The sequence below is a fragment of the Phyllostomus hastatus genome, unplaced genomic scaffold (assembly GCF_019186645.2).
Source record: "Phyllostomus hastatus isolate PE091 unplaced genomic scaffold, TTU_PhHast_1.1 phas_contig_86, whole genome shotgun sequence".
In the NCBI taxonomy this organism is placed as follows: domain Eukaryota; kingdom Metazoa; phylum Chordata; class Mammalia; order Chiroptera; family Phyllostomidae; genus Phyllostomus; species Phyllostomus hastatus.
Genome location: NW_025333977.1, coordinates 47,145,624 through 47,169,336, shown reverse-complemented (window position 1 = coordinate 47,169,336; position 23,713 = coordinate 47,145,624). Strand labels below are relative to the sequence as shown.

Sequence of the window (23,713 nt, the reverse complement as noted above, 5' to 3'; positions counted from 1 at the left end):
GGCTGTTTATTGACCAGGGCCTCTCATGTACTCTGCATACCAAGAAAAACCAGACTGAACTCCCAGCTTTCTGCACTGTGCCTTTCATGTTTGCCTCATCTGAGTCCACCAACTGCAGGGAAGTTCCCTGTTTAGTCATCATCATACTACCTACCACTCAACCAGTAGACTGTAACTTGCCCTGACCAACAAAAGTGCACAGAATGTACCTGTATTTGCATATTCATCAACAGATCCCAACTGTTTGTAGTTGAAGACTACATTTGCATTAAGTGGACCTTGGTGGGAAAATTTGGGTGGAAACTTTTTCTGTAAAAGATGGTCTCCCTTTTTTCTCAGAAAAGCACTCTTCTGGTTTCCCTAGTTGGAAACTGTTTTCTTGAATAAAGTCTCTCTCTCCAATGCCTTTTAGTGAATTTGTTAACAAGGAATGAATAAATTCATGTCTACTTCCCCAATCTAACTTACTTTGTCATCGACAAAGAGAGAGGAAGGGCTGAAGTTCTGAGAGCCTTCTTTTCTTCAGCCTGCAGCTTTGTTTGCCTATATCAGTCACCCTGAACATTGAAGCAGGCTTTGAAGGTGTGATTCATTTAACTGCAATATCAACTTAACATGAGGAAAAAAATTCAAGTGGCTCTTGAGGCACATGAGAACAATATTTATGCCAACAAAATGGACAATATGACAACTATCCACTGAAGCTACAAGATTTTTTATGTCGGACTATGATCTTATGCAAAATGAAAGCACTGATTTACTCAGCACAGAGGATTGTTAGCAGAACTGGCTGTTTTACATGTATATTTCAGCCCTTGGCTACTTCCCTAAAAGTAGGTGCTGAGTAATGGCTGGAGATGTGAAGTGGGCAAGCAGAGTCCTTCTCGGTGTGTGCACAAACATATTTTTATGGACCTAGACACATTACCTGGTGTCCTACCTGCTCATTTGCATCATGCCTTAAAAATGAATTGCTAATCTGTGAACTGCAAATGGCTCAAAGGGAGAGTTGGAACTATGATCTTCTTAATTTGTTTTGAAGTGGGATTTATCTTGTTAATAGTTCTAAACTGTCACATGAATGATGCACTTTGTTTAAAAAAAATGCTGAAGACATAAATGTTCAGGTTTTTAGTCTGGCCACCAACTCTGAGTCTGGTGAACATCTACCTTAAGTGTGTAAGAAAAAAATGTTTTATAAAATAATAAACCTTGATTCCTTTTATGCCAATTTTTCTGATGAGCTCAACATTCTTACTTAGCAGTGCCTAGTCAAATCCTAGGCCTTAACTATGAAATGTGCAGAAAAAAAAAAGAAAGAAAAGAAAGAAACAGAAGCCTAAAGGAGAATCTCCAGTTTATTCTGCATCTGTGCCTTTGGCCTCCTTCCAATTATTCTATGTAAGTTTCTGCTGAGTTTTCAGTAACAAGCAGGGCCTGACACTTCCTTAGCCTCTCCATGAGGTCAGTTTTATTTCTCGTGTAGACTGTTTATCTCATTCATTGCATTAACAAACCATTGGGATGAGAAACAAACTGGTCTGCCCAGAGGAAACTTTTCTAATTCATGTTAGCATATGAGACTAGGTTGCAACATTGCCCTTCTTTACAAAAAAGACCAGTACAACAAAAAACAAAACAAAAAAAACCCAAACCAACCAAACAACAAAACAAAGTCTTCTTGTAAGGATTTTTCAGAATCTCAGTTGTCTTGTGCTGTCCCTCAGTTAGAATGATTTTTGCTTAGCGAGCATTGTACACAGTGAAGCTGTTGGCAGTATTTTCCTTCTGTTTTCATTTCATGGGAAACCAGAGCTTGCAAAAAATAGCATACATCATTCAAAGAAAGACAAATTAGAAATGGAAGCCATCACTAAGTCCTGAAACATGAAATCCTCAGCCTGAACGGTGGCTTAAAAATTTATCATATTCCCTCCTAGGTAATATGACTTGATAAAGCTGGACTGGTAAGCACCTCAGGTCCAAAATGGTGTGTTTATAATTTAACAGGTCATTTCCTTTACTTTCCTAAATATGTTTTCAAATTGGTTTCAAGTTGATCCAGCTGCCTCTAGCTGAGTCTACTGAAAGCATAAATGTCCTGAATATGACAGATAGCTAGCAGCTGTTGTTGAAAACTGACACTCCATTGAAATGATCTTCACAGTGAAGTTGTGCTTTGCAAAGGCTACACACTGAAATATTTGCCGTTGTGATAAGCTTTCACATGAAATCTGTCCTGATGGTAACACAGAGAAGGTACATCCTACCATCTTCAGTTTGTGAGTTATAAATCTTTCCAAGAAAACAAAGTAAACCAAGAGATGTCATATACATTTATCAATTCAGGTTCAACATCTTCTATACTGATTTCACAGATATCTTTGTTTCCTACTCCATATGGCACAATGTGGACTCTATCCCCATTAGCATTAACTACATACATTTGATTTTATGATTTTTGGCTTGATGAATGATTATTTCCATGTGGATAGATGGATGATATGACAATATATAATGCTAAGTGGGTATCTGAGAAAGAAATGGAATTTATAAAAATAATCTGATCCATGTGGATATATTCCAGTTTGTCATGGTGCTCTTTTAATCCAAGCTTTTTCTTAAATGCTGCATTTGCAATTTCACCACCGCCACATGCTGCCACTGCCGTTATAAAGATACATTAGATTGATAGAATGATGCTGCATTCTTCATGACTGGAGAAAATAATGACTTCCTCTGTTCTCTCTAATCATGTTTTTATGGTTTGTTTTCCGAAATACTGCATACTTGACCTTAAAAGGGGGAAAAGACTGCACATTTTATTTAATGAGTAATAAAAAGTTGGGTTCTTATTTTGCATTTAAACCTATGGGGAAAACAATTTACTACAAGATATTTTCATTATGATCCCAGGTCTCAGACAATTCTGGCTGACTCTGGCTGCTTGAGGACTGTATGTCTCAATAATTGAAAATAAATGCAGTGGACATGGGCCTATTTTACTTTTGGTGTCTTCAACTTGAAATCTACTTTCTAGTCTTTCATGAGATTATATGAAGCCACTATTTCAACTAAAAGGAAAACAAAACAAATCTCATGCTTTACTTCACCCCACATCATTATTTACCTTTAATGGTTCTCACTTTAAAATATTATGATAAAGGGTGATAATGGTACTGTCTGTCATACCTTGTTTAAAGAGTTATTTCAATAGCTTTCTGCTTTCAAGTATACATGTATACTTGAAAAGCTGGCTCTCTTCAAACCTTCAAATCTCTTGCATTAGGTAATTTGTGAGTCCGACATCATTCATAAAAATGGGAAAACTCCAAACAGAAATCTTTTAACCAAAATAAAAAGCATAACTACCCCCTTCCTTTGAAAATGAAATAACATTGTAGATAAGACAATAACCTATTTGGAATTTCCCCTTTAGTTATTAAGAACATGGATTCTCTCAATTTTGGCTATGTAGACCTTCTTTTTAAGCTATGAGGTTGAGGGATAGGATAAGGGTTTTTTTTTTCTTTTAATAAAAACACATTCAAAGAATTTTGTACCTGTCAGTTTGGGGCCACAGACTTTTAATAGTACATTACATTTGTGTACTGCACTAAGTTAATTAACTTAGAATCTGTAAAATTAATGTTGATTAACTTAGTATCTACAAAATTTACATATGACTGATAACCCACGTAGTTTAGAATTCTTACCTTAGTTATTGAAGATTGTACAGTAGTCATCCTTGAGAAGTTTTCAGAAAATTGAAGTAATATATTTTAGAAGCCATGTTTAACAGAATCTGTATGTTTTATTTCATTCTGGCTAGCAACAGATTAGTTGCAATTTGATAAATCTATTTGTGTGCTTCTCAAGCTGATGGTAGAAGGGCTCTTCGAGGTTTTGTTACTCTCATTATGCTTCTCTTTGCTTCAGTGCAGTATTGCATCCATGTTCTGTAGCCTCTTTTCAGAATGAATTATCCATTTTAATGAGACGTAAAATATTCATAATTTAGCTAGTTCATTTAATGATCATTCAAGAATTTGATGATTATTTTTACTTTCTAACACTGTAGAAAACATATTTCATTTATCATTAGGATTTATCTGATAAATGCCAACTAATTTTCAAAATATCTAAGTAGTTCAGCCTTAAAATTTAATCAGAAATTAGTGACTAAATTGTCACTCATCTATACATAATCTAGGCAATGCACTTCCACTTTCCAAATAAGTTTTTCAGATTTGTTATGTTAAGTCTTCATAATTGACACTCAATTACAGAAGCTCACTCCATAAAGGAGGGCAAACAGCAAAACATGTTTGGAGGTTTATGTGTGTACGGGAAGGGCAGAAATGGGGAGTGATTTTTTGCTGAGTGTCCGCTATGCTCTTAGCACACTAAATAATTACACAGGTCTCATTTTGTAACATGAAGTTGTATATTTGGAAAGCCTCGACAATTGTAGCTTACCTAATTTTTTTTTCTCAGCTCTGACTGCTGGTTTTCTTACAATAAAATGACAGATTAGGAAGTCATGAGGATTTGTAGATCGAAGGAAGCATTTAGTTATAGTTTCTTGGAGCTGTTAGGAGAAAACCGGGACTCAAGGAGGCTAAGCAACTTGCTCAAGCTTCCACAGTCACTGAGTTGTGGGTTCATTGTACTTCTGGACCATTTCTATGCACTGCAAATGTTACTTCTGTGGTGTGAAGATGGACTTCCCCAGGCCTCGTATCTTGAATTGGATGGAGCCCCGTTCCTCGTTTTGTTTTTAGATGTCCACCTTTGCTTTCAGTGCCAGCCTGTTCTATTTCCTTTGGTAGCAGCTGGGTCTTTGCATAGCTCTCTTGCTGTAGCTATGCTGGGTTGAGAGATTTTGAGAAGTCAAAGTAGAAGTTTTATATTTTCAGACTCTGGTGAAAGTAAATCAGAACTTTTCGAAATGTATACCAGGAGGCTCATTCACAAAGCTGATGGAAAGGCTAAGTCTGAACATACAAGTTTTCCCATGTGTTTCACAATGCATTCTTTTGTGCCTTCATTGCCTATTAAACGTTTATAGGCAATTTTTATTCAGGCCAGAGCTGGAAGAATGAAGAGTTTATGAAAGGATCAAAACATTTATTTCTTAATTTCCTTGAGCCGTAGTTTGAATCCCTTGACATTGGTGAATCTGTTCATAGAAACATGTGTTTGTCAGAGGAAATCACCCAGCATCCAGTCAGCAGAACATTGCTTCTCTGTGTTTATGTGTGTTTGAGTGTATCGAGGAATGATAAATTACTGTTTCCACAAACTCATGCTTTTGGGGGGCTGCCTGAGAGATATAGCTTAACCAGCTACCTTGAATTCATTTTGAAAATAATTTCCCCTGTACTCTTTAACAACTGTATGTTGTAATTTTTATTTCAATAAGTATAAACATTGAAGATATCTTTAAATAGCTCTCTAAGGTATTTGCTACAATACATGAAAACCTTTCTGGTTTTCAGCTTCTATTTCCATGAGGTCCTTTCCTTAGTGGTAGTCGGAGGCATGTCTGTCCTATGGCAGGGCTCTGTGTTTCCACCTTCATATCACATAGTAGGGGGCTGCCCTCTCAAGTGTGTGTGGGTGCGCTCAGAACGGGCCTAGGTTGACACAAATTAATTAGAATTGTAAATTATTACATAACTTTCTGTTTTTCACTGGGAGCTGTAGTTAAATGCTGGCACTGCCTAATTACCAGGCTGGATTCTGCCTTCTGAGTGAGGCTGGGCCATCAAGGATTCGATGCTTTCTTTCCTGAAACAAACAAAAACAGCTTTGGAACTGTCAGGAAGTAACAGCCTCTCTTGAAGGCTAATCATTACCAGCTTTTGTCATATGGTTGTAATTGTTGCATGAATTCTGCTTCAATCAGGGAAAAATATTCTTAAGTGCCAGTAAAAGTTTTTATGCTGCTATGAAATTTTGCAATTTATGGCTTTGTGCAGATCTGCCTGTGTTACTAGGCAACACTGTATGTGTCGTTCACTCAAATTATTCCTTAATCCCCCAGCATTGCGACAAATTCTAGGTGAAAAAAAAATCGCCACCAACAACAAAACCATAATAAAATTTTTTAACACGGGGCTAAATCTGATGACAAAAGTGAAATGGAAGTTGTGATGCTTCAAAAAAGAAGCAGTATTTAAAAAAAAATACACTGGATAGAAAACAAAAAGAATATTAAGAGCTTAACTGTATTCACCTCAGGAAAAAAAAATGTAGCTCCAAATGGATTTAATGATAATGTAGTTCTCTGATTGGCCATTAAGCGGGCCAGGTTTTTGGCACTTAAGCAATCATGTCTGCGATGCTGGTGTTAATTAAGAAGCACACTGCAGGATATTCAATGACCAGGGAAGTGTGGTATTGTTGCTTGCTTGCTGTGTACTCATATGCATTTGAGAGAAGATAAAACCCTGAAACAGATATAAAGGCTCTCTCTCTCCATCTTTAAATAGACAGTCTGCCCGAGATTGTGCATTGCTGCACGGACGCCGTCTTAGAATCTACATGAAGTCTGAGTGTTGTCATTTAAAAGGCCAAGAAATTGCCGTTTGTTTCTCAGAGCAATACCAAATTAAATGACAAGGTTGGAGCCACAGGCCTTTCAGAGAGGTTTGGTGACTGAGCAGTATTAGAGAAACCCTAGAATCAATGTGGGAGCAATTGTAGCAACCTTGATTTGTGGTCTGGAAGTGCTTTCCAGTTTGAATGGTTTTAGTGTTTTGAATTTCTGTTATTCTTCTCAAACAGCCTAAATGATATTTCATAGTCACCATGTCAAAAGTAAAAAACTCAAGTTTCGAGCAGAAGCTCCCCAAGGTTCATTTTAACACAGGTCTCACATGGAGGACATGCTTCTCAGGTGAAAGCACGTGGCTCACATTCCTAAGACATGGGAGATTGGAGTTCAAACTCTAGCTGAACTCTGACCTTCTGTACTGGATCCCCACCTTTAAGTGTGAGAAGCACTGCTCTAGAATCTGACACTTGTAAAGCAGGGCAGGATTCCTCTCTGCCCCTGGCCCTTCGCTTTGCAGGCTGAGTGTCTCAGGAGCTGGGAGTTGTGATTCCTGGGGGCACGTGGAAGTTGTCTCTATCAACTAATGAGGACAGACTGCTACGGAGATGGGTTTGGCTTATTAGAGCAGCTTCCACATGAACCTAGACTTCTTCTTCCTAATTACCTGCAAACCTCCCTTCCCTTCTCCCCTTTCCCAGATTCCCTGGGGAGTGACATATCCTTTCCTTTAATTGCCTGTTCTATTATCAGAGTTGACCTGTGGTGTGATTTTAACAGTCCTAAGAAACATCTTTTGCTCCAAAGTTCTCTCCTCACTTTCTGATATTTAAGAGTCAAAATTCCACTCCTGAAGTTTCTTCCTTGTGAGGCATTGTCCTGTGTGAAGGCAGAAACCCTCAAGGAGGATTTAGTTCACCCTTCAGGGCCTTCGTGTCGTCGTCTGTAAAATGAGGGGGTTGCAGGAGATCATTATCCAATGACATTTTCTTTCCTAAAACTGGTAACACATGAAACTTTATGAGAGTCTTCCTGAAGGAACTGAAACCCACCTAGATAATGGCCAGGAGAAGACAAATTTATAAAAGTAAAGAATTTGGTAAGTAAGTGATCAGCCAAGAAGATTATGAAAAGAATGTAGGGTTCAAGTGAACAAAAATTAATCTTTACCTTCAGGAAGATTAATCACCTGTCACTTCTTTTAAAATGTGAAGTTACATTAACATCAATAATTTTTATGCTTTCATGTGGCAGATAGAGAAAATGATTACTTAGAATGTATACTTACAGGTATTAACTACATGATGATTTATATTTTAAAATAAAAATAGTATTGTCTTAAAACTTTCAAATAACTACAGAATATGAGAACTTCTTAAAAACTAAGGCCAATGAAATGTAAAATGAATATAAGGAGAAAAAACGTTGAGAGGTGGTCCCACTCAAAAATCCATCAGATGAACCCCATGAGAGTGCCTTCATGAATGGATGTTCACAGAGATCATGGGGCCCTCCCATACACAAAGCAGTGGGGAGCAGGCAAGAAGGAACAGCAGGAAGTGACAGATCAGACTGGCAGAAAAACATGAGGATTGATAGAGTATGACTCCTGAATATAAATCAAATTATGAGACCCTCCATTCCCTGATAAATTTTTCTGCTTTCCACTATTAGAACTGGTACTACAGTTCAAGAACAATTAAACTGTCAGTAACAGGGTGAATGTTTCTTTTCTTTTTTTATTATTATTATCATTATTATTTTATTTATTCACTTTTAGAGAGGGAAGGGAGGGAGCATGTACCCTGGCTGGGAATTGAACCTGCGACACTTTGGTTCACAGCCCGCGCTCAATCCACTGAGCTACGCCAGCCAGGGCTGAATGTCTCTTTATATCAGTAATGTGTGCACTGGAATTTCTCCAAGGAAATATCCTGACAATCTGCATGGGGAAGGAGATGAGTCCCTGCCTCAGGTATGGTTGATATTCAGCAGTGGGGAAGTAATGAGATAAATGGCTGGGCTGCTTTATAAGAGAATCTGGGTTTACTTCCCTAAGGAAGGTTGTGATGAAAGAAGAAGAGGTCCAAAGAAGGAGGGGGTGATGTGTGAATGGGGTGCAACTGGGGACTGCCTGGAGTCTAGAGAGGCATCCAGAGGAATGGAGAACTTTTTGGTTCAAAGGTATCCCTGAATGCTTATGAATGTGGTGTGTGCATGAGTGTGTGATGTTTCGCACTAGTATCACATGGAACAGGGATACTCTGCAGCCTGTGTGGAATGGTAGATAGTCTCTAGGCTGAACTGGGAAAAGCAGATGGATGGCTAGAATTAGACCATGGGAATGTGAACCTGCAGGAAATTCTGGAGGTCTTGGACTTCCTCAGGGAGTTTGAGTCAATCTCATTTAGGCTCTAATGGACCCAGAGGTCCCCATTAACATCACAAATATGTCACTCCTCTTATCAAGTACACCATTGGATGATGCTCATATCAGAGTACTGAACACCCTCACATCACCACCTTTGTTGAATTGGTGGTCCCATGCCCTTGGCATTTACAGAAGAACGCTTACAGAAGATGGGTCATAAAGTAACCAGAAAAGAATCAGGCCTAAATGAAAAATGTTGCTTAAAAATGACCCATCATGGGACTCTACATCTCCATCTACAATCCTATGTGAGAACTTCCTTTAGGAATAGAGTGTAAAGAAGGCTGCTCCATTTGGGATCCTGGTTTGCTGTTGCTTTGATAGAAACAGGATATGTGGTGATGTGTTTTCTCATTCCAGCTGCAACAACTTTTAGCGGGCATTATTAGCAGTTTGCTTCTTCTTTTCTGCTGACCTTTTAAAAATTTCTATTATTTTACCTTGTTTAATGTGTTCTTCATTGGAAGCTGCTCATATCCTCTATGGAAATATTTAGAATAAAAATAAAATATATTTTTTATTTTGTTCAATCAAAATTTTTATTAGAATTGAATCAAATGCTAGAAATAGTATAGAGTGTGCTGATTGGAGTGGCCCACTGCACCGTCATGCCCACGTGGTCCATTTCTGCCCTTAGTGTTTTCTCAGGATTAGCTGCTCAGTGTGACTCTCACCTTTACCTCATCTCCCATGGAAGCTGGGGTGCAATAATTCGGCATTACATCGTGCTACCAGCTGTTTTTTCACCTAACACTTATGAGTGAATTTAAATATGCAACTTTTCGCATAACCTTAACAGATTTGCCAACTTTGTCCTGGAAATGACACTGCTCTTTTTCATACAATTTTCCCATGGAATAGATAATTTGAATGAAGTTCACATGCAGTGCAATTTGAGAAGGTGAATGGGAGCACAGAACAAAGAGGGGAGGAAGAGGAATTTAATAGGACATAAAAACCAGAAAAGCCACACTTCTTTATTTCCCACTATGCATGGTCCTATCTCACACTGCTTAAATGGTGCCCTTACCTTCCTTCTCAACCTCAGGTATCCTCAACCTTGGCACTAATGACATGTTGGACTAGCTAATTCTTTTCTGTGTGGAATGTCCTGTGCATTGTATGATGTTTAGCAGTATCCTGGCCTCTACCCATAGGATACCAGTAGTGTGCTCCTCCCCAAAGATATGACAACAAGAAAATGTCTCCAGACATTGCCATGTAACCCCCCAGGGGCAAAATTGTCCCCAGCTGAGAATCACTGAGGTACTTTGCCCAACTTTCTTGTCCGGATAGGCCTCATCACTAGTTTCTGATTCATTTTGGTTGCTGGAACTTTCACAATGTCATGGTCATTCTCTCAGCTTGTGGCTGAATCATCTCATTTTTTCATGTCGCATGGACAGCCACTCTTTTCTACCTGTTCAGAAGCCAGAAGCTAAAGGTGTGGTGGTGGCGTGTTTTGCCTGTGTTGCCACAACACTTCTAACTTTCATGGTCTTGAACAGCAGCACCCGTTTTCTGGAGATTAGTAATGATGCTGCTGGAACTGTCCTCAGAACTCTTGGCTGTGATCTTACCACCTTTATCCTTCTGGTCTCTGGGCACAATTGAAATAAATCACACTTCTGTTTTCCTTATTCCAGGTATATTCTTCATTTAAATTTATTACCAAATCTTAATCACATACCTTAACAATGAATGAGTCTCAGAATGTAATGTAGCTTCTCCACACTATTTTTCAAAAGAACACCACCCCATTAGGTTGTAGGAAGCTAAAATTTGACATGAAAATTAACTTAGTAATTTCCTGCCTCCTTTCATTTAGTAAGTGCTATCTGAATTCTTGGCTGTGGAAAGGACCAGAGTATTGAACTAATTACTGTGACAGTTAGCGATTGTAGCCTGTTTATTTGCTAGACCCAATATAAGCTCATCCAAAATCAAATTACAATAAATGTAAAATTCAGTGCTATGCTGTGTGAGGTCAATTAGTACTTTCTATTAAAGAGATCAATTTTGAAGGACAAAGACTATTGAAATTCTATCTTGAAACTTTGTAAGTATGAGTTTAAGACAAAGTAAAATATTACTCATGTGGATTTTGAATAAATAAACATAGACAACATATTGGAAGGTACCCGCATGATTCATAGTTTGTGATGTTGTGTTTTTTGTGGAGGCAGGGACAACAGAATTAAACAAGAGCACAGGTTGTGGAGTTAGAATGCATGGGTTCAAATTTCAGCTCTAGCATTTGCCCATTATGTTGGGCCAATTATGTAGACTTTCAAAGCTTCTTTTTGTATCATTGAATAATAATAGAACTGACAAGACTGGTCATTGTGAGGATTAAATAATATAATTCGTAGAAGCAGAGAAGTGGGTGGCTGTACTATAGTGAGAATTTGATAAATGGTCACTATAATGATTTGGTAAAGGTGGGAGTTTAGTGGATGATTTTGACAGGAAACCCATCCTCGACTGGCATAAGTAAAAAGAGAAGTGTGGAGGGTTGTGTTCGCTCCAGGCACAAAGTCAGATCTCACCCAATGTCATAAGGACTCGGCCCTCTCCATTTCTTGGTTCAACCTTTTACTATGTTGGTTTCATATGTTGGTTTATTCTTACACTTCCTGTAAAAATGCCAGAAAATTCCTGCTTCTCCCTTTGGAGTAACCAAAGGCCTGCAACTGCTTTCATATCCACTCATGTTCTGTGTAATGAGAAAGAATAAACTTTTTGTCCGATAGTTCTTGGCAAAATCAGAAAACTTATTTTAATTGGGTCCATTTAGGTTTTGTGCCCATCTCCTTGTAGTCAGAGGAATACAATGGGTCAATTTGCTTAGGTCTTCCCATATCCCCTGTTGGATGTGGTGGCAAGGGGGGTTGAGCCCTACCCAGACTGTGCACTAAATGTGGGAAGGGTGGGCACCCAAATGGAAATAAGGGGGCTATTTCTGGAAGAAGATGGAACAGATAGGGGGACTGAAGGAATAGCTATACAGGTGATCTCATCAGTGACAGGGTTTTTTTTGGGGGGGGGGGGTGGTGGTGGTCCTCTATCATCTACTGAATAAATGCAAAAGGGCGCTTATTTATAAGGGCATCATCAGATTATTTCCTTAGAGATTCTTTCTCTGCGTATGTGTGTTGAATATCTCTGATGATTGATATTGAGATGCAGATTTAGAGAAGCGCTCTAATATCCTCTAGCTAATATACTTTGGTTTGTACCCATTGAGTACTACTTAGAAACTTCTCTGTAACAGCAATAGCTAGGAGAAGGCATCAGCCAAAATGACTGGGGGTTCTTCCCTCATGTGGTGCTAGCAGATTCACAGCTCATCTCCTCAGGAGTCTGCATATATGAAGGTCTCTTTTCAGTGATGAACTCTATGAGGGCTACTCCCTGTTGGTTAACACCACCCATCCTGCTTTCTATCTGCCATTCTGGAGAATTGAAGATTATTTTGTGAAAATTATCATTTAGCAACTGTGTGTACCAATATGGCATAGCAGAAGTTTATCAGGCTTGGAAAGAAAGTTCTGTGAAATATATTCCTATTTTTCATCTTGTTCAGTTTTTCAAAAGCAGCTTTAAAAGATATGAAAAGAATCAAGAAATGGGCCCAGGGGCATGTATGGCTCATCATCATTTTGAGTTCAAAGCAAAGTAATCATAATAGTAAACTGGCTTTTAATAGTTTCAAAATGAACATCATTATTAATCAAATTTCATCTCTTGTGCACAAAGATAAATATTTTCTGATCACACTACTCAAAGGGTAAATTTCAGGGTGTTTGAATTCTTAAAGGGTTATAATATAAAGCTTCTTTGTATATGAATGATTTAGAATTAAACATTAAGCTAAATTCTCTCATTCTAAGCTATGGTCTTGAAAAAAGCCAATCATCTAATTCTGGTTTTTCTGATTGTCCAAATTCATTTGGACTTCAGTTACCTCATTTCTCAAGTAGGGTGGGTGGACTTCTTGAACAAAGGACTTTTCCACTGGATTTAGGCAGGGTAGGATGCTATGTTGGCACACTCTGTGAGATCTAAACAACATCCAGGTCATGGGGAGTGGGGAGGGTTTGGGCAGCTGTGGCTATGTATTTGGGCTCCTAGATGGCATGGAGTGCTCATTTCCTCTACTGAGTATTTCATGGTCCAAATCATATTTATTATAATTTCTTGGGCAAGAAAAGAGTGTTTTTATGAGTGCATCACCTCAGGGGGAAATCCCAGTGTATAATAATTTACAATAGCGGATACTGAGGTCCCTACTCTTAGACCCATCCATCTATAGGTCCTTCTGTATCATTATAACTCTTCTCCTCTAACACATACATTACTGGACGTCCTGGTCATCAGCCTCTCATCATGAAAGATGGACAGTCCATGGGGCTTCTTACCAAGATAAAAGCCAAGATATTTTAGGCCCTAGACCAGTATTGTTCCTGCTGGATGGCCCATGGGTGATGTGCTGGCCACTTCAGAAGGGAAATTCTCCTTGGTTAAGCAGGAAGGAATACATGCAGATCTCAGGTATAGATCAGTATATTCTGTCCCTTGATTAGAGTGAGACATAGATGCTGGTTTCAAGGTATGAGGTGGGCAGGGATACAGCTGGATATCAGCCATAAGTAAAATGAAGGAAGCAAACATTCCTAGGGTTTTCTTGCCTTTAGTGTAAATTTCACTCTCACTAGTATCTGTTTAAAAAATACTTAGGGAAAACTGATTGCTTCACTTCAAGCCCGGATGAATTAACTGACATGGGGATAAGGTTACACAAGAAAATGGCAGTCCTTTCCTTGGGTAAAGTAGGAAGTTCCCAACTTCAATATTCATCTTGCAAAATTAATCACTGAGATTATAAATATGTATTCCATAAAATGGGATGGGGGAAAATCACAATATAATTTGATGAAATAAAAATGAAAACAAGGCTTGGGACATGTAATTTTCACACCAGATGGAAGGTATCTGAATACCATCACTTACCAGAAATCCTATAACTTACCAAATGGTTCAGTAAGTTTATAGTACTTGTAATAAACTATTATAAAGTATTCAATGATAATCAAGTATTAGCATTGGATTAAGAAGACAACTGAATAATAATGAACTGTCATAAAGCTGACTTGGCGGGATTTCAAATAGGATAAGTTTACTATAACTTGGGAGAAGGTAGAATTTGTATTTTAGAGGCAATCTTTAGTGAAAATTGTAAAGGGCCCTTGGAGTTAGTGGTGGGCATTATATTAGGGAAATACAAAAAATATATGAAAGGAAGTAATACAAGGCATATGTAATCACATTTGTTGGGAACCGCCCTGACTGGTATCAGGAGCTGAAACCCCCACCTAGGCTAAGGCTAAGGGAACGCCCTTGGAACCGTAAGCCGGCAAGGAGACAAAAGCTTATCTCCTTGGCAGGAATGCTGCTTCTGCTGCTTTATTCATGACTGAACCCCCAAAACCTTAGTCGGTTAGCCAAAGATGGGTAAGATTCCCCACGGAAGGAACGACCTAAGACAGGCACGATCACTTTGGGAGGCCCCCCAAAAGAAGGACTTGGGGGGCTGCAGCAAAAAGGGGTGATGGACCCTTGCTCCTCGGCTTCGACATAGCCTGAGTTCTCAGCGTCTAGGAGAAAACTTCCTTGTCTCTCGGTTGCCTTAGTTCCCTTGCTCCACCTAAGCCTGAAACAATGACAGGGTGGTGCAGCTCTGTGCTGAAAAGGGCGGATTCCCCGGGTGATCAGGCCTAAGAAAGAACATGTAAATTACTGTGAAACCTTCTTTGTTTAGAATGCTCTCAGTTGAATGAGAAGGGTCTTAGGAGGGAGTTATTTTGTTCCTCAGTCTTACAGCTCTTTGACCCTGACTCAATAGACCGGCAGAGTTCTTTGTTGTCTATGGTTCCTTACTTCCCCGTAATGAGTACTGTACTTTACCTGAATTATTATGCAGAATGAGCCCAATAAAAGCAGGTATGGATGGTAAATCGGTGCGCTCCCCACTAGGGGGGGTGGCCATTTTGTCCCTACTTCCCCACAGAAACTAGTTTGTCTTTGTGCATGTGTGTTTTCTCTCGCGTGTTTTTCATCGAGCCATCCACAGCGTTCCGTGGTCACTGCTGGCCGGGGACCCACACAACAACATTTATTCTCAAAATAACTCTATCCTTGAGGAAGTGAATGTGATAGGCTGCCTTGTGCAGATTCTGCCCAGCCCACCAAGGCTTCTCTGAATGGCCCCATTGCCCCCATCCCCTGTCAGGTACTTTATACACCATCCCCATCCTTTGGCCACTGGTGAGTCTGATGAACACAGCCTGGCTTGTGTGGACTCCAGGAGAGCAATGGCCTCGAGGGAGAACAATGAGGCAACTGCCCACAGGGAGCAGAAATGTGACAGTACTTTCCTCAGGCAAGTTTCCTCCCTGTTTGTGGCACCTGGATCTTTACAGTAAAATTTCCTTTTCTGCTGAAATCTAGCAAATATTCCATGCTGCTGAGGCTGAGGTGAGATGTGTTCATGCATAGTTGCTGGTATTGTAAACGGCTTCAAGCTTCCTGAAAAATATTTGGCAATATGTGTTAAAACATTAAAAAGTTTATATCTATGTACTCAGTTGTACCACTTCTAGGAGTGTACATATTATGAGTAATTTATCAGATTTATGCACTTGAGTGTTCATCATGGTAATTTATGATACCAAAAAAAAAAAAAAAAAAAAGCTAAGTGATTCAATTTGGGGACTAGCTAACTATATTAGGATGTGTCATTATTTTGTAATGTTATAAAATTATTTACATGTTTTAGAAAAATATGTAATGGTGTAGCAATCTACTGCGTTATGACATTGAGTGGAAAATCTGTATACAGAGTGCCACACACATTATGGCTCCAATGCCATGATTTGCGTATGCACGTGTACATGATGGATGCAAAGAAAGTAAAAGAAAATGCACGTAAGTGTTAAAAATGGTGATTTTTGAGTGAAAAGTCTATATATGACTTATTTTTATGCTTTTCTATATCTTATCAATGTTCTACATAATCATTGATATAATTAGAAAATTCCTACTATTAAAAAATGAGTAAGATAATGTATTATTTTAGTGTTATAAGGAATGACTTTTTGTTACATGAACAACTTCGGAAAATTCAAAGTGAGGTATTTATTCCATGTTGTGCAGGAGAATAAACTGTATTCTTTGTCATTTCAGTGGCAGGATATATAACTTCTATAACTCACAGTAGTAAACCATCAGTTGTATCAAAATTTAAATGGAAATATGTTCATACTTATTCACAGTTTCCTTGTGTTAAAAATAAATCAACATCTTTTTTAAGTAATGAAGATGAAATATACTGCAATAAAATTATTTTATTTTAATGTAAATATAACTTTACCAGATTTTAATCAACTAATAACAGTTTAGAGATATAGATATACATACACATATATATGTAGAATATATACTTTTTAAAACAGTAAGGCATACTTTATGATATATAATCTTTTTACCACAAAATATATGTACTTCTCTGATATGAAATGAAACTAATGGCTAGGAAGACCCTATAACCTGGGACCAGAGTTAACATCTCTATAGTAAGTAGTTTAACTTTTATAATATGACTTTAGTAAGATCATTATACAAATATGCCATTTAGCTGGCATGTTTAGCAGTGTAAATCAATAAGACACTGGTGGAATTTCACTAGTTTCTGAAACTTGACAAGCACTGCTTAGCAAGCCTTTGTACAAAATGGGATGTGCAGTAGCAGGTAGAAATGGACCACAGTTACTAATGGCTAAATAGGCACAAAAGCTTCACTGCCCTTTGGAAACTGGGGAGAGCAATCTTGACCTCCTGGTGCTTCTCTAAAGGTTTTACATATTCTAAATACTTTTAGGTGGAAATTATAAATAGCAGAACAAGAGTAGACTGGGGAGATGGCATTCCTGCCAGTAAAATTTTCCCAAATCAGCACAGGCATCCAGTACCTGACACTGTTCTTTGAGCAGCCATCATCTATCTAATACAAAATGTGGCTGAATGCAGCTTTGCTTAGTTTTGTTGCAAAGGAAAAGCTTTTGTTCAGAGCTTTGGATAAGTCAGTTCAGTCTACATAATTCACTTTCTTCTTAAATTCCTGAAAAGTAGTTGATGCTTATTCGGTAGGGAAGTACTGTCGAGGAATGTGTCCTTCTCCTTTTCCCACAAGATTACATCATAGATAGGTTTCGAGCATGTTACTCAACCTCAACACATGGGGGAGGCTTCTTGGTGGATGAGTTTCCGTTATCCGAGGGGCGGTAAGAAAGCGTGCTCATTTTTGTTGATAAACTTGAGTGAGATTTGGCCTTTGGGGGGATGTACTTCAGAAGCTGGAGAAAATATTTTTTAAATTTTTTCCCAAGAAAACCATAGAAGAGAGGATTAAGGCAATTGTTAAAATAAGCTATGCAAATAGTGATGGGCATGGCGGTGTCAACAATATCTGTGATTTTACAGTCATGTATGATGCCCAGCTGAATCAGGACATCCAGGAAAGTGAATATTTGATGGGGAACCCAGGAAAAGAAAAAGAAAAGCACAATTGCCAAAATTATCTTGAAAATATCATCATTTCTTGGCTTGTTCTTCTGAATTTCATAAGCCTTCTTCAAGGCCTTCCAAATGAGAGTATAACTTGTAAGAATGATCAGAAAAGGAAATAGGAAACCCAGTATATTCTTGGTTAGGCCCAGCCCTATGGGGATGGTTGAATTTTGGGACTCGTAATGGAAAGCACAAACTGTGATATTGGTGTTCTCAATGAAAAATACATTTCGGTGGATTACAGTTGGCAAACTGGCCAAGCCAGCCAGTAGCCAAATAATGATGCAGGTGACTTTGGCCACAAGCATTGTGCGCCGGAGGCGGGACTTCATTGGGTGAACAATAGCCAGGTAGCGATCAATGCTTAGACATGTGAGTAGAAACACACTGGCATAGAGGTTGAAACTGACACTGGCTGAAGCGATCTTACATAGGTAATTGCCAAAAGGCCAGCGGTATTCCATAGCAGTGTAGACGGCCCATAGCGGCAAAGTCAGTAAAAAGCATAAGTCAGCCAGTGCTAAATTCAAAAGAAAAACACTGGCTACGGTCTTCATTTTCATGTAAAAGTAAATGACAATCACTACCAAGCTGTTTCCAAATATTCCCACCACAAAGATGATGCTGTATAAGGTAGGGATCATGACAAATATGTAATTGTGCCTTCCAGCTTTGGGACAGTCATCTTGGATTCTTTTAATACCATCTTCAGTAGTAGAGTTGAGGATCATATTGACCTCCTGAGTTAATTAATCTCAGACACCAATGCCAAATGCACCTGGAGAAAATAAAAATGGAAAGGAAAAAATTAACTTTCAATTATAAATGAAGTTTTATTTCTCAGTCATAAGTAGAGTAACTCAAATTTAATTTTAGAAAAAAAACTAGATCATATTTTCTGGAGAAAAACTGAACTAATGAAGTCTAGATTATACCTTTAATTTTTAGAGCATACTGCTTTTCTGGGAAGTGATAATATCCTCCAGATAAATAAAAGTAGAGTCCTATGTGAATAAAATTATGTAGGTCCTTTATGTTTTTTCTAGAAGTAAATTCTAGCTTCCAGATTGATAAAAAACATAATCTAAATATCAAAAGACATTACAAAATTAATTAGTTACTCAGAAAGCTTGAGTTTTTCCTGAGGTAAGCAAGGCCAATTAATTTATCTTTAATCTCAGAAGTGTGATGCATCGGTATCTTATTTTTAAAATCATTTCTTTCATCTCACAATCTTTACTTAGTATACACATTATTAGCATTCCCCCTTAAGTGGTCAGAAGAGCTGTCTCTAGCTTACTGAGGGATTGGTCATTGTGGGAACTGTTTTAAGAGGGAGTAAGAGTGAGGGCTTGAGGCTTTGGGGAGCAGCATTCTTTCCAGGAGTTTTCAGGCCACTACAGGCAATAACCACATTCATTAACTTCCAACTCCGCCTAGCAAAAGGGTCTGAAGCTCCTAACTTTTGTGCCTGCCAGCCATTTCTGGAGTTAACTTTAAGATTAACTATCTGTATATCAAGGATGTCAAATGATTAAATTAAGTCAGGGTTATCAACATGTTTTGAGTGGGGGTTTGAGATAGCAGCAGTTCTTTAGGATTCTGGGAAGAATCAGATGTTTACAAAAGAGCTCCATAAAGACTTCTGCAAATATTTGCTCCAATATTTTACATAATCTGTAATTAAGTTCTTCATTTATGTGATTTAGAAGATCATCATATTCTGCTCTAGATTAAGAGTCCATCAGGAAACGCTTGGGAGGGAGGCTGAAAATGCTGTGAGGGTCCCATCACCAGAGGTGGCACAGGCACCCTCTGTGGTGAAGGTCAGCTTTAGGCACAGGCAAGGCTGGCCAGGGAGAGCAGCAGTGCTGGGTGAGGATCTATTCCTATACCAGGAACAGGACCCTAGGTGAGCGGCTGTGCATTCTCCTTGTAGCAAAGTGTTCTGGTCAAGAAGAGAAACAGGAATAAAACACTGCTTGTCTGCCCAGGAAAGCTGTGTAGCTGTGTGTGGCATCCTTGAGGGCTGGATGAACACACATACCTAACTAAGGCAGTATCCATCTTGGCGCAAAGTGTTGCTGTGAAAAAGATGAGATTGAAGTAGCCAAATTTTAAGAGGTAACACTGGGAAGGAAGAGGTTCTTCGGTGGCTATTTTGCCTCCCTTACAAAGGCAGTTATTCTCCCCATCCAAGTTTTCGGTTCTCCTTTTGTACTTAGCCTTACATAAGCTAAATCTCTTTCTTCTCATTTCATTCATGGGGGCATTGGCATTCACCAACAAGCAAATGTCACATCCTCTGTAGAGCCTTCCTCACTTTTCTGGGCAATTGGCTATTCCATTTTCTGAGTGGCTTTGGCATTTGGGGTGCAGGTTTTGATACTATATTATAACAGTCTGTTGATATAACTGCCTTCTCCAGTGGTTTGTCAGCTGCTTGGGTGCAGGGCCTGTTTACTAGTGTAGGCCCGGCACATTCCAGGAGGCATGTGATAAATGAGGAAGAGAGTGAGTGGACCAATGAATGGATGAATAGCATATAACCTAAAAGCTAATAGTATAGACAATTGACTAATTTCTATGCGGCTAATAAAATCAATTTACATTCTGCTTCTGAAACCAAACCAAACCAAACCAAAACAGACAAAAAAAAAAACAAACCCTTAGCACTTTAAGAAATCTGTTGTTTACCAAAATATAAGATAAAAAGAAGGAATAATTTAATAGAAGCTCTCAGAAAGGTATGACCTATTTCCTCCTCACCAAGCATTTTCCTACACTTTGCTGATTTTTCAGTTCATTTTATTATAATTACTAAAATTACACCAAATTAGAAGTATAAATTCATTTAGGTAAACAAATATTCTCTATTAAAATTAAATGCTACATTAAAGGTTTATGTGCTAGCAATCATTTATACCTTAATGTGGGTTAATTTACTTCACTGTTCTAATATCTAGTTGAGATTAGTTGGATTTTGCCTAGGAAAAAAATGGAAATGTCAAGGTTAAAGAAATCTCAAAGATTAAAAGCAGCCTGGGTGAACTCCATAAGTGAAAACTAGGGCAGAGGTAAATATTTGTTTCAGCTTGGGCACAAGGGCACTAAAAGATAGGAATAAAATTGATGCATTGGGATCCCTTGGGTGCCCTAAGCTTGGGTGCAGGGAGGAAATTCTCCTCTTTCTTTTTTTCTCTCTTGCCCCTACTTTGAGGACATACACTAAGGCTGGGTTCATTAATCCTGTGTCTAGAGTATGTGGAACATTATTGACTAGGCTGGAACCCTAACCATCATTCATAAAAGAACTTCTATGCGAAAAGGTTTGTCTCTGAGGACCAATTTATAAACACAGTTTTGGACCGCAATTCCTTCACAACCTGAGGTCAGCCTCTCCTTCAGTTCCTATTAATACAGATGGACAAATATTTAATATGCGAAAGGTTGTTCGGAACAGCTAGGGGAGCATCCCTGGAAACTGTAGTGAGGTATTTATTATTTTAGTGAGTTTATCACTTGAGGAACTCTGGACATAGCACTGAATATACTAATTAGAAGAGAAATTTACATAAATGTTTACATAAGTAATGACCAAGACTTCTTACCTAGTAAGGAAACAAGTTTGCTCATACTTGAGGGTAGCAAAAGAGGGAGAATAATTTAGTGATGGAAACAGCAGGAAGAAAATGCAGGGAAGCAGAAATGCAATTAGCGCATTCAGTGGGCAGGTATCTGTTCATCATCCCATATTCACCGAACACCTTACTATGTGCTGGGGTCTGGGACGTAGAGTGAATAAAGTCACACTCCTTTATTTGAGTCTGGCTGGAGGCAGAGGAGCTTTAGTGTGTTGAACACTTAACCATATAAGAGGCATGTGGAATATTCTGTGTTTATTTTACCACTATCCCAGCCTGGTGGTGGGGTGTGGGGGAGTGATTAGGGATGCTCCCAGAGAAGATGGGATTTGGACTTTGGAGCTTATACGGTGAATGGAGTGGTTAGAACTTAAAGGCAGCTAGCTGACCAGCCAAGGTGGGGTAGAAGTTGTGTCATCACTTGAAATTTTATTTCTTACAAACGCCTCTAGCGTCCTCTACGGGAAAGTACCCTTGTAAATTTGCAGATGTCGCATGGTCCTCTGGGAAGAGCTGTGGGGTCTGACGTGCACTGGACGGGAGGGGGACCTGGGCCCTACTGGTGTGTAAGAAGCAAGAAATCATACTCTCTGGTCTGCACTGTTTTTCTGTTGTGGGTTTTTTGTTTGCTTTTTTGCATAAGCATTTGTTAATGATTTCTTACTTTTTTTTTCCCTTTTGGCCCCCTTCACCCATTTCTCCCACTGATTGGCTTCCCAACCTGAGGGTTCTCAGGAAAGAGGGAAAGCGGAGCTCACAATTGGCAGCCACCTTAGTGGGCATCTTTTCTCTTTGAAGCAGAAAGTTGGCTATTTTGGTGAGCTGAAGGAGAGAGAAATGTGTTGTATTAGGAACCAAATTCGTGAGTGCTAGGAAGCAGCTATACTTCAGTTTCATCCTGTTTCTTCTCCCAGAATGGGACAGGCAGGGGAATACTGACAACACAGGAGGATCCACTTCTCCCTCTTCCTGGGTTTCACCATAGCTTTTACTGAGGCAGCCTCTGCGGCTCACATGAATTCTACAGCACTGTTCTCTCTTGGAGGAAAGAAGACAGGATTTGGAGTCAAAGTACTTGTAATGGAATCTTCCTTTGCCACTTACAAATCTGTGTGGCTCTGGCAGAGTCACCCCATTTCTCTGAACATGAGCCTCATTGTTTTCCTCATCTGTAAGAAATAGGACAAATGATCCCACTGCACATGATTGTTGTGGGGATTAAATGAGATAATGTGAAACCATTCGGCATATCTTTCAAATACTGTTTAATAAATGTGTTTTATTGAAATTGTTGCCACTATTTTTTGAATGCAAGGCAAATGCTGTCCCAGTCATGGCTCAAAAAATTGTGAGAGTTAAAAAAAAGGGTAGTTTATTATCGATAAGCTCTTTTTCTTGCCATTAAAAGACTAAAAATATCAAGCTATTGTTTTTTCAAAGTATGAGTAAAATATAATCATAAGCAGCTGAATAAATCTGCCAAGAGTTAGGTGGGAACTTTCAGTCTGCGGCAAACACAAGGTTGGCTCATTGTGGCCACATCACTTTAATCTATTGCTTGCTTTTGTAGGAGTTACCTTGTATTCCTTGATGGTTTCTCTGGCTCTTAAAAACAAGCAAAAGAAAGAAGTTTTTTTTTTTAATTCTAAGAATATTTCCCCAAGACTTTTGATTAGAATATTAATAACTTCTTAAGTTTCTAGGCAAGCCAAAACCAATCTAATTAAATTGTTCATTACAAGCTCCTTTTTTTAATTAGTTTGCAATCTAAAGGAAAAAATACCCCATAGTGTCCTATGATAATAAAGAGAGAACTAAAAGACCAAGTAATTATATTTTAGAATAATCTCCTATCAAAGTATCTTTCTCAAGTTCAAAAAAGAGTAGGTCAGTGTTTGTAAGTCATTTGCTTATAGAGCTGGACAGTTCAATAAGCCCTCCTGCTCAAAAGTCACTCTCTTTATTGCTCCTGTATTACAACTCTGACTCAAGAAAGCAACTGCTTCTGCTCCTATGTGTGTTTCTCCCAGAAATGAATGAGGCATTCTATAGGGGATAACTGTTAGCCGCTATCCATTTGTGAATTCATTGAATTATAGAAGTTAGCACTAAAATATGTAGGGTTTCTACTTCTCCCCTGAATCTACTCGGTCTTATTTCTTAACCTTCTATTCTTATTTTATAGTGTCTATTTCTACCCTTACTTACTTAAGCATTTTGAACATCAGTATGGTAAGAGTCCCTATCCAACTGCTTTACTATCTGCAGTCTCTTTAGGTACAAATTCTATTTGTTTCTCTTTTCTTTTTTGTAGTCTTTGACTGTGAGGTGATATGTGGTGGGAATTAACTTCCTTAGGAGGCCTGAGTGGCTGGATGATGGTGAGCTCTGAAATTTCTGCTTAGGCATGGAAAAGTTTTTAATGCCAATTTTCAGCCTAGCCTCCCACCT

General features: G+C 38.6%; 1 protein-coding gene across 5 annotated transcripts in view; it reads right to left on the bottom strand.

The window, feature by feature from the left end:
* Window positions 1–16,385: 16,385 nt before the first annotated feature.
* The window catches only part of AGTR1 (angiotensin II receptor type 1), a 48,884-nt gene continuing 41,556 nt past the window's right edge, over window positions 16,386–23,713 (bottom strand). For all 5 annotated transcript variants that reach the window (XM_045852034.1, XM_045852033.1, XM_045852035.1 and 2 more), the window contains one exon: window positions 16,386–18,396. In XM_045852034.1, coding sequence (XP_045707990.1) covers window positions 17,270–18,349 — 1,080 coding nt within the window. In that variant the 5' untranslated portion in view covers window positions 18,350–18,396 and the 3' untranslated portion in view covers window positions 16,386–17,269. The remainder of the gene's footprint in view (window positions 18,397–23,713) is intronic.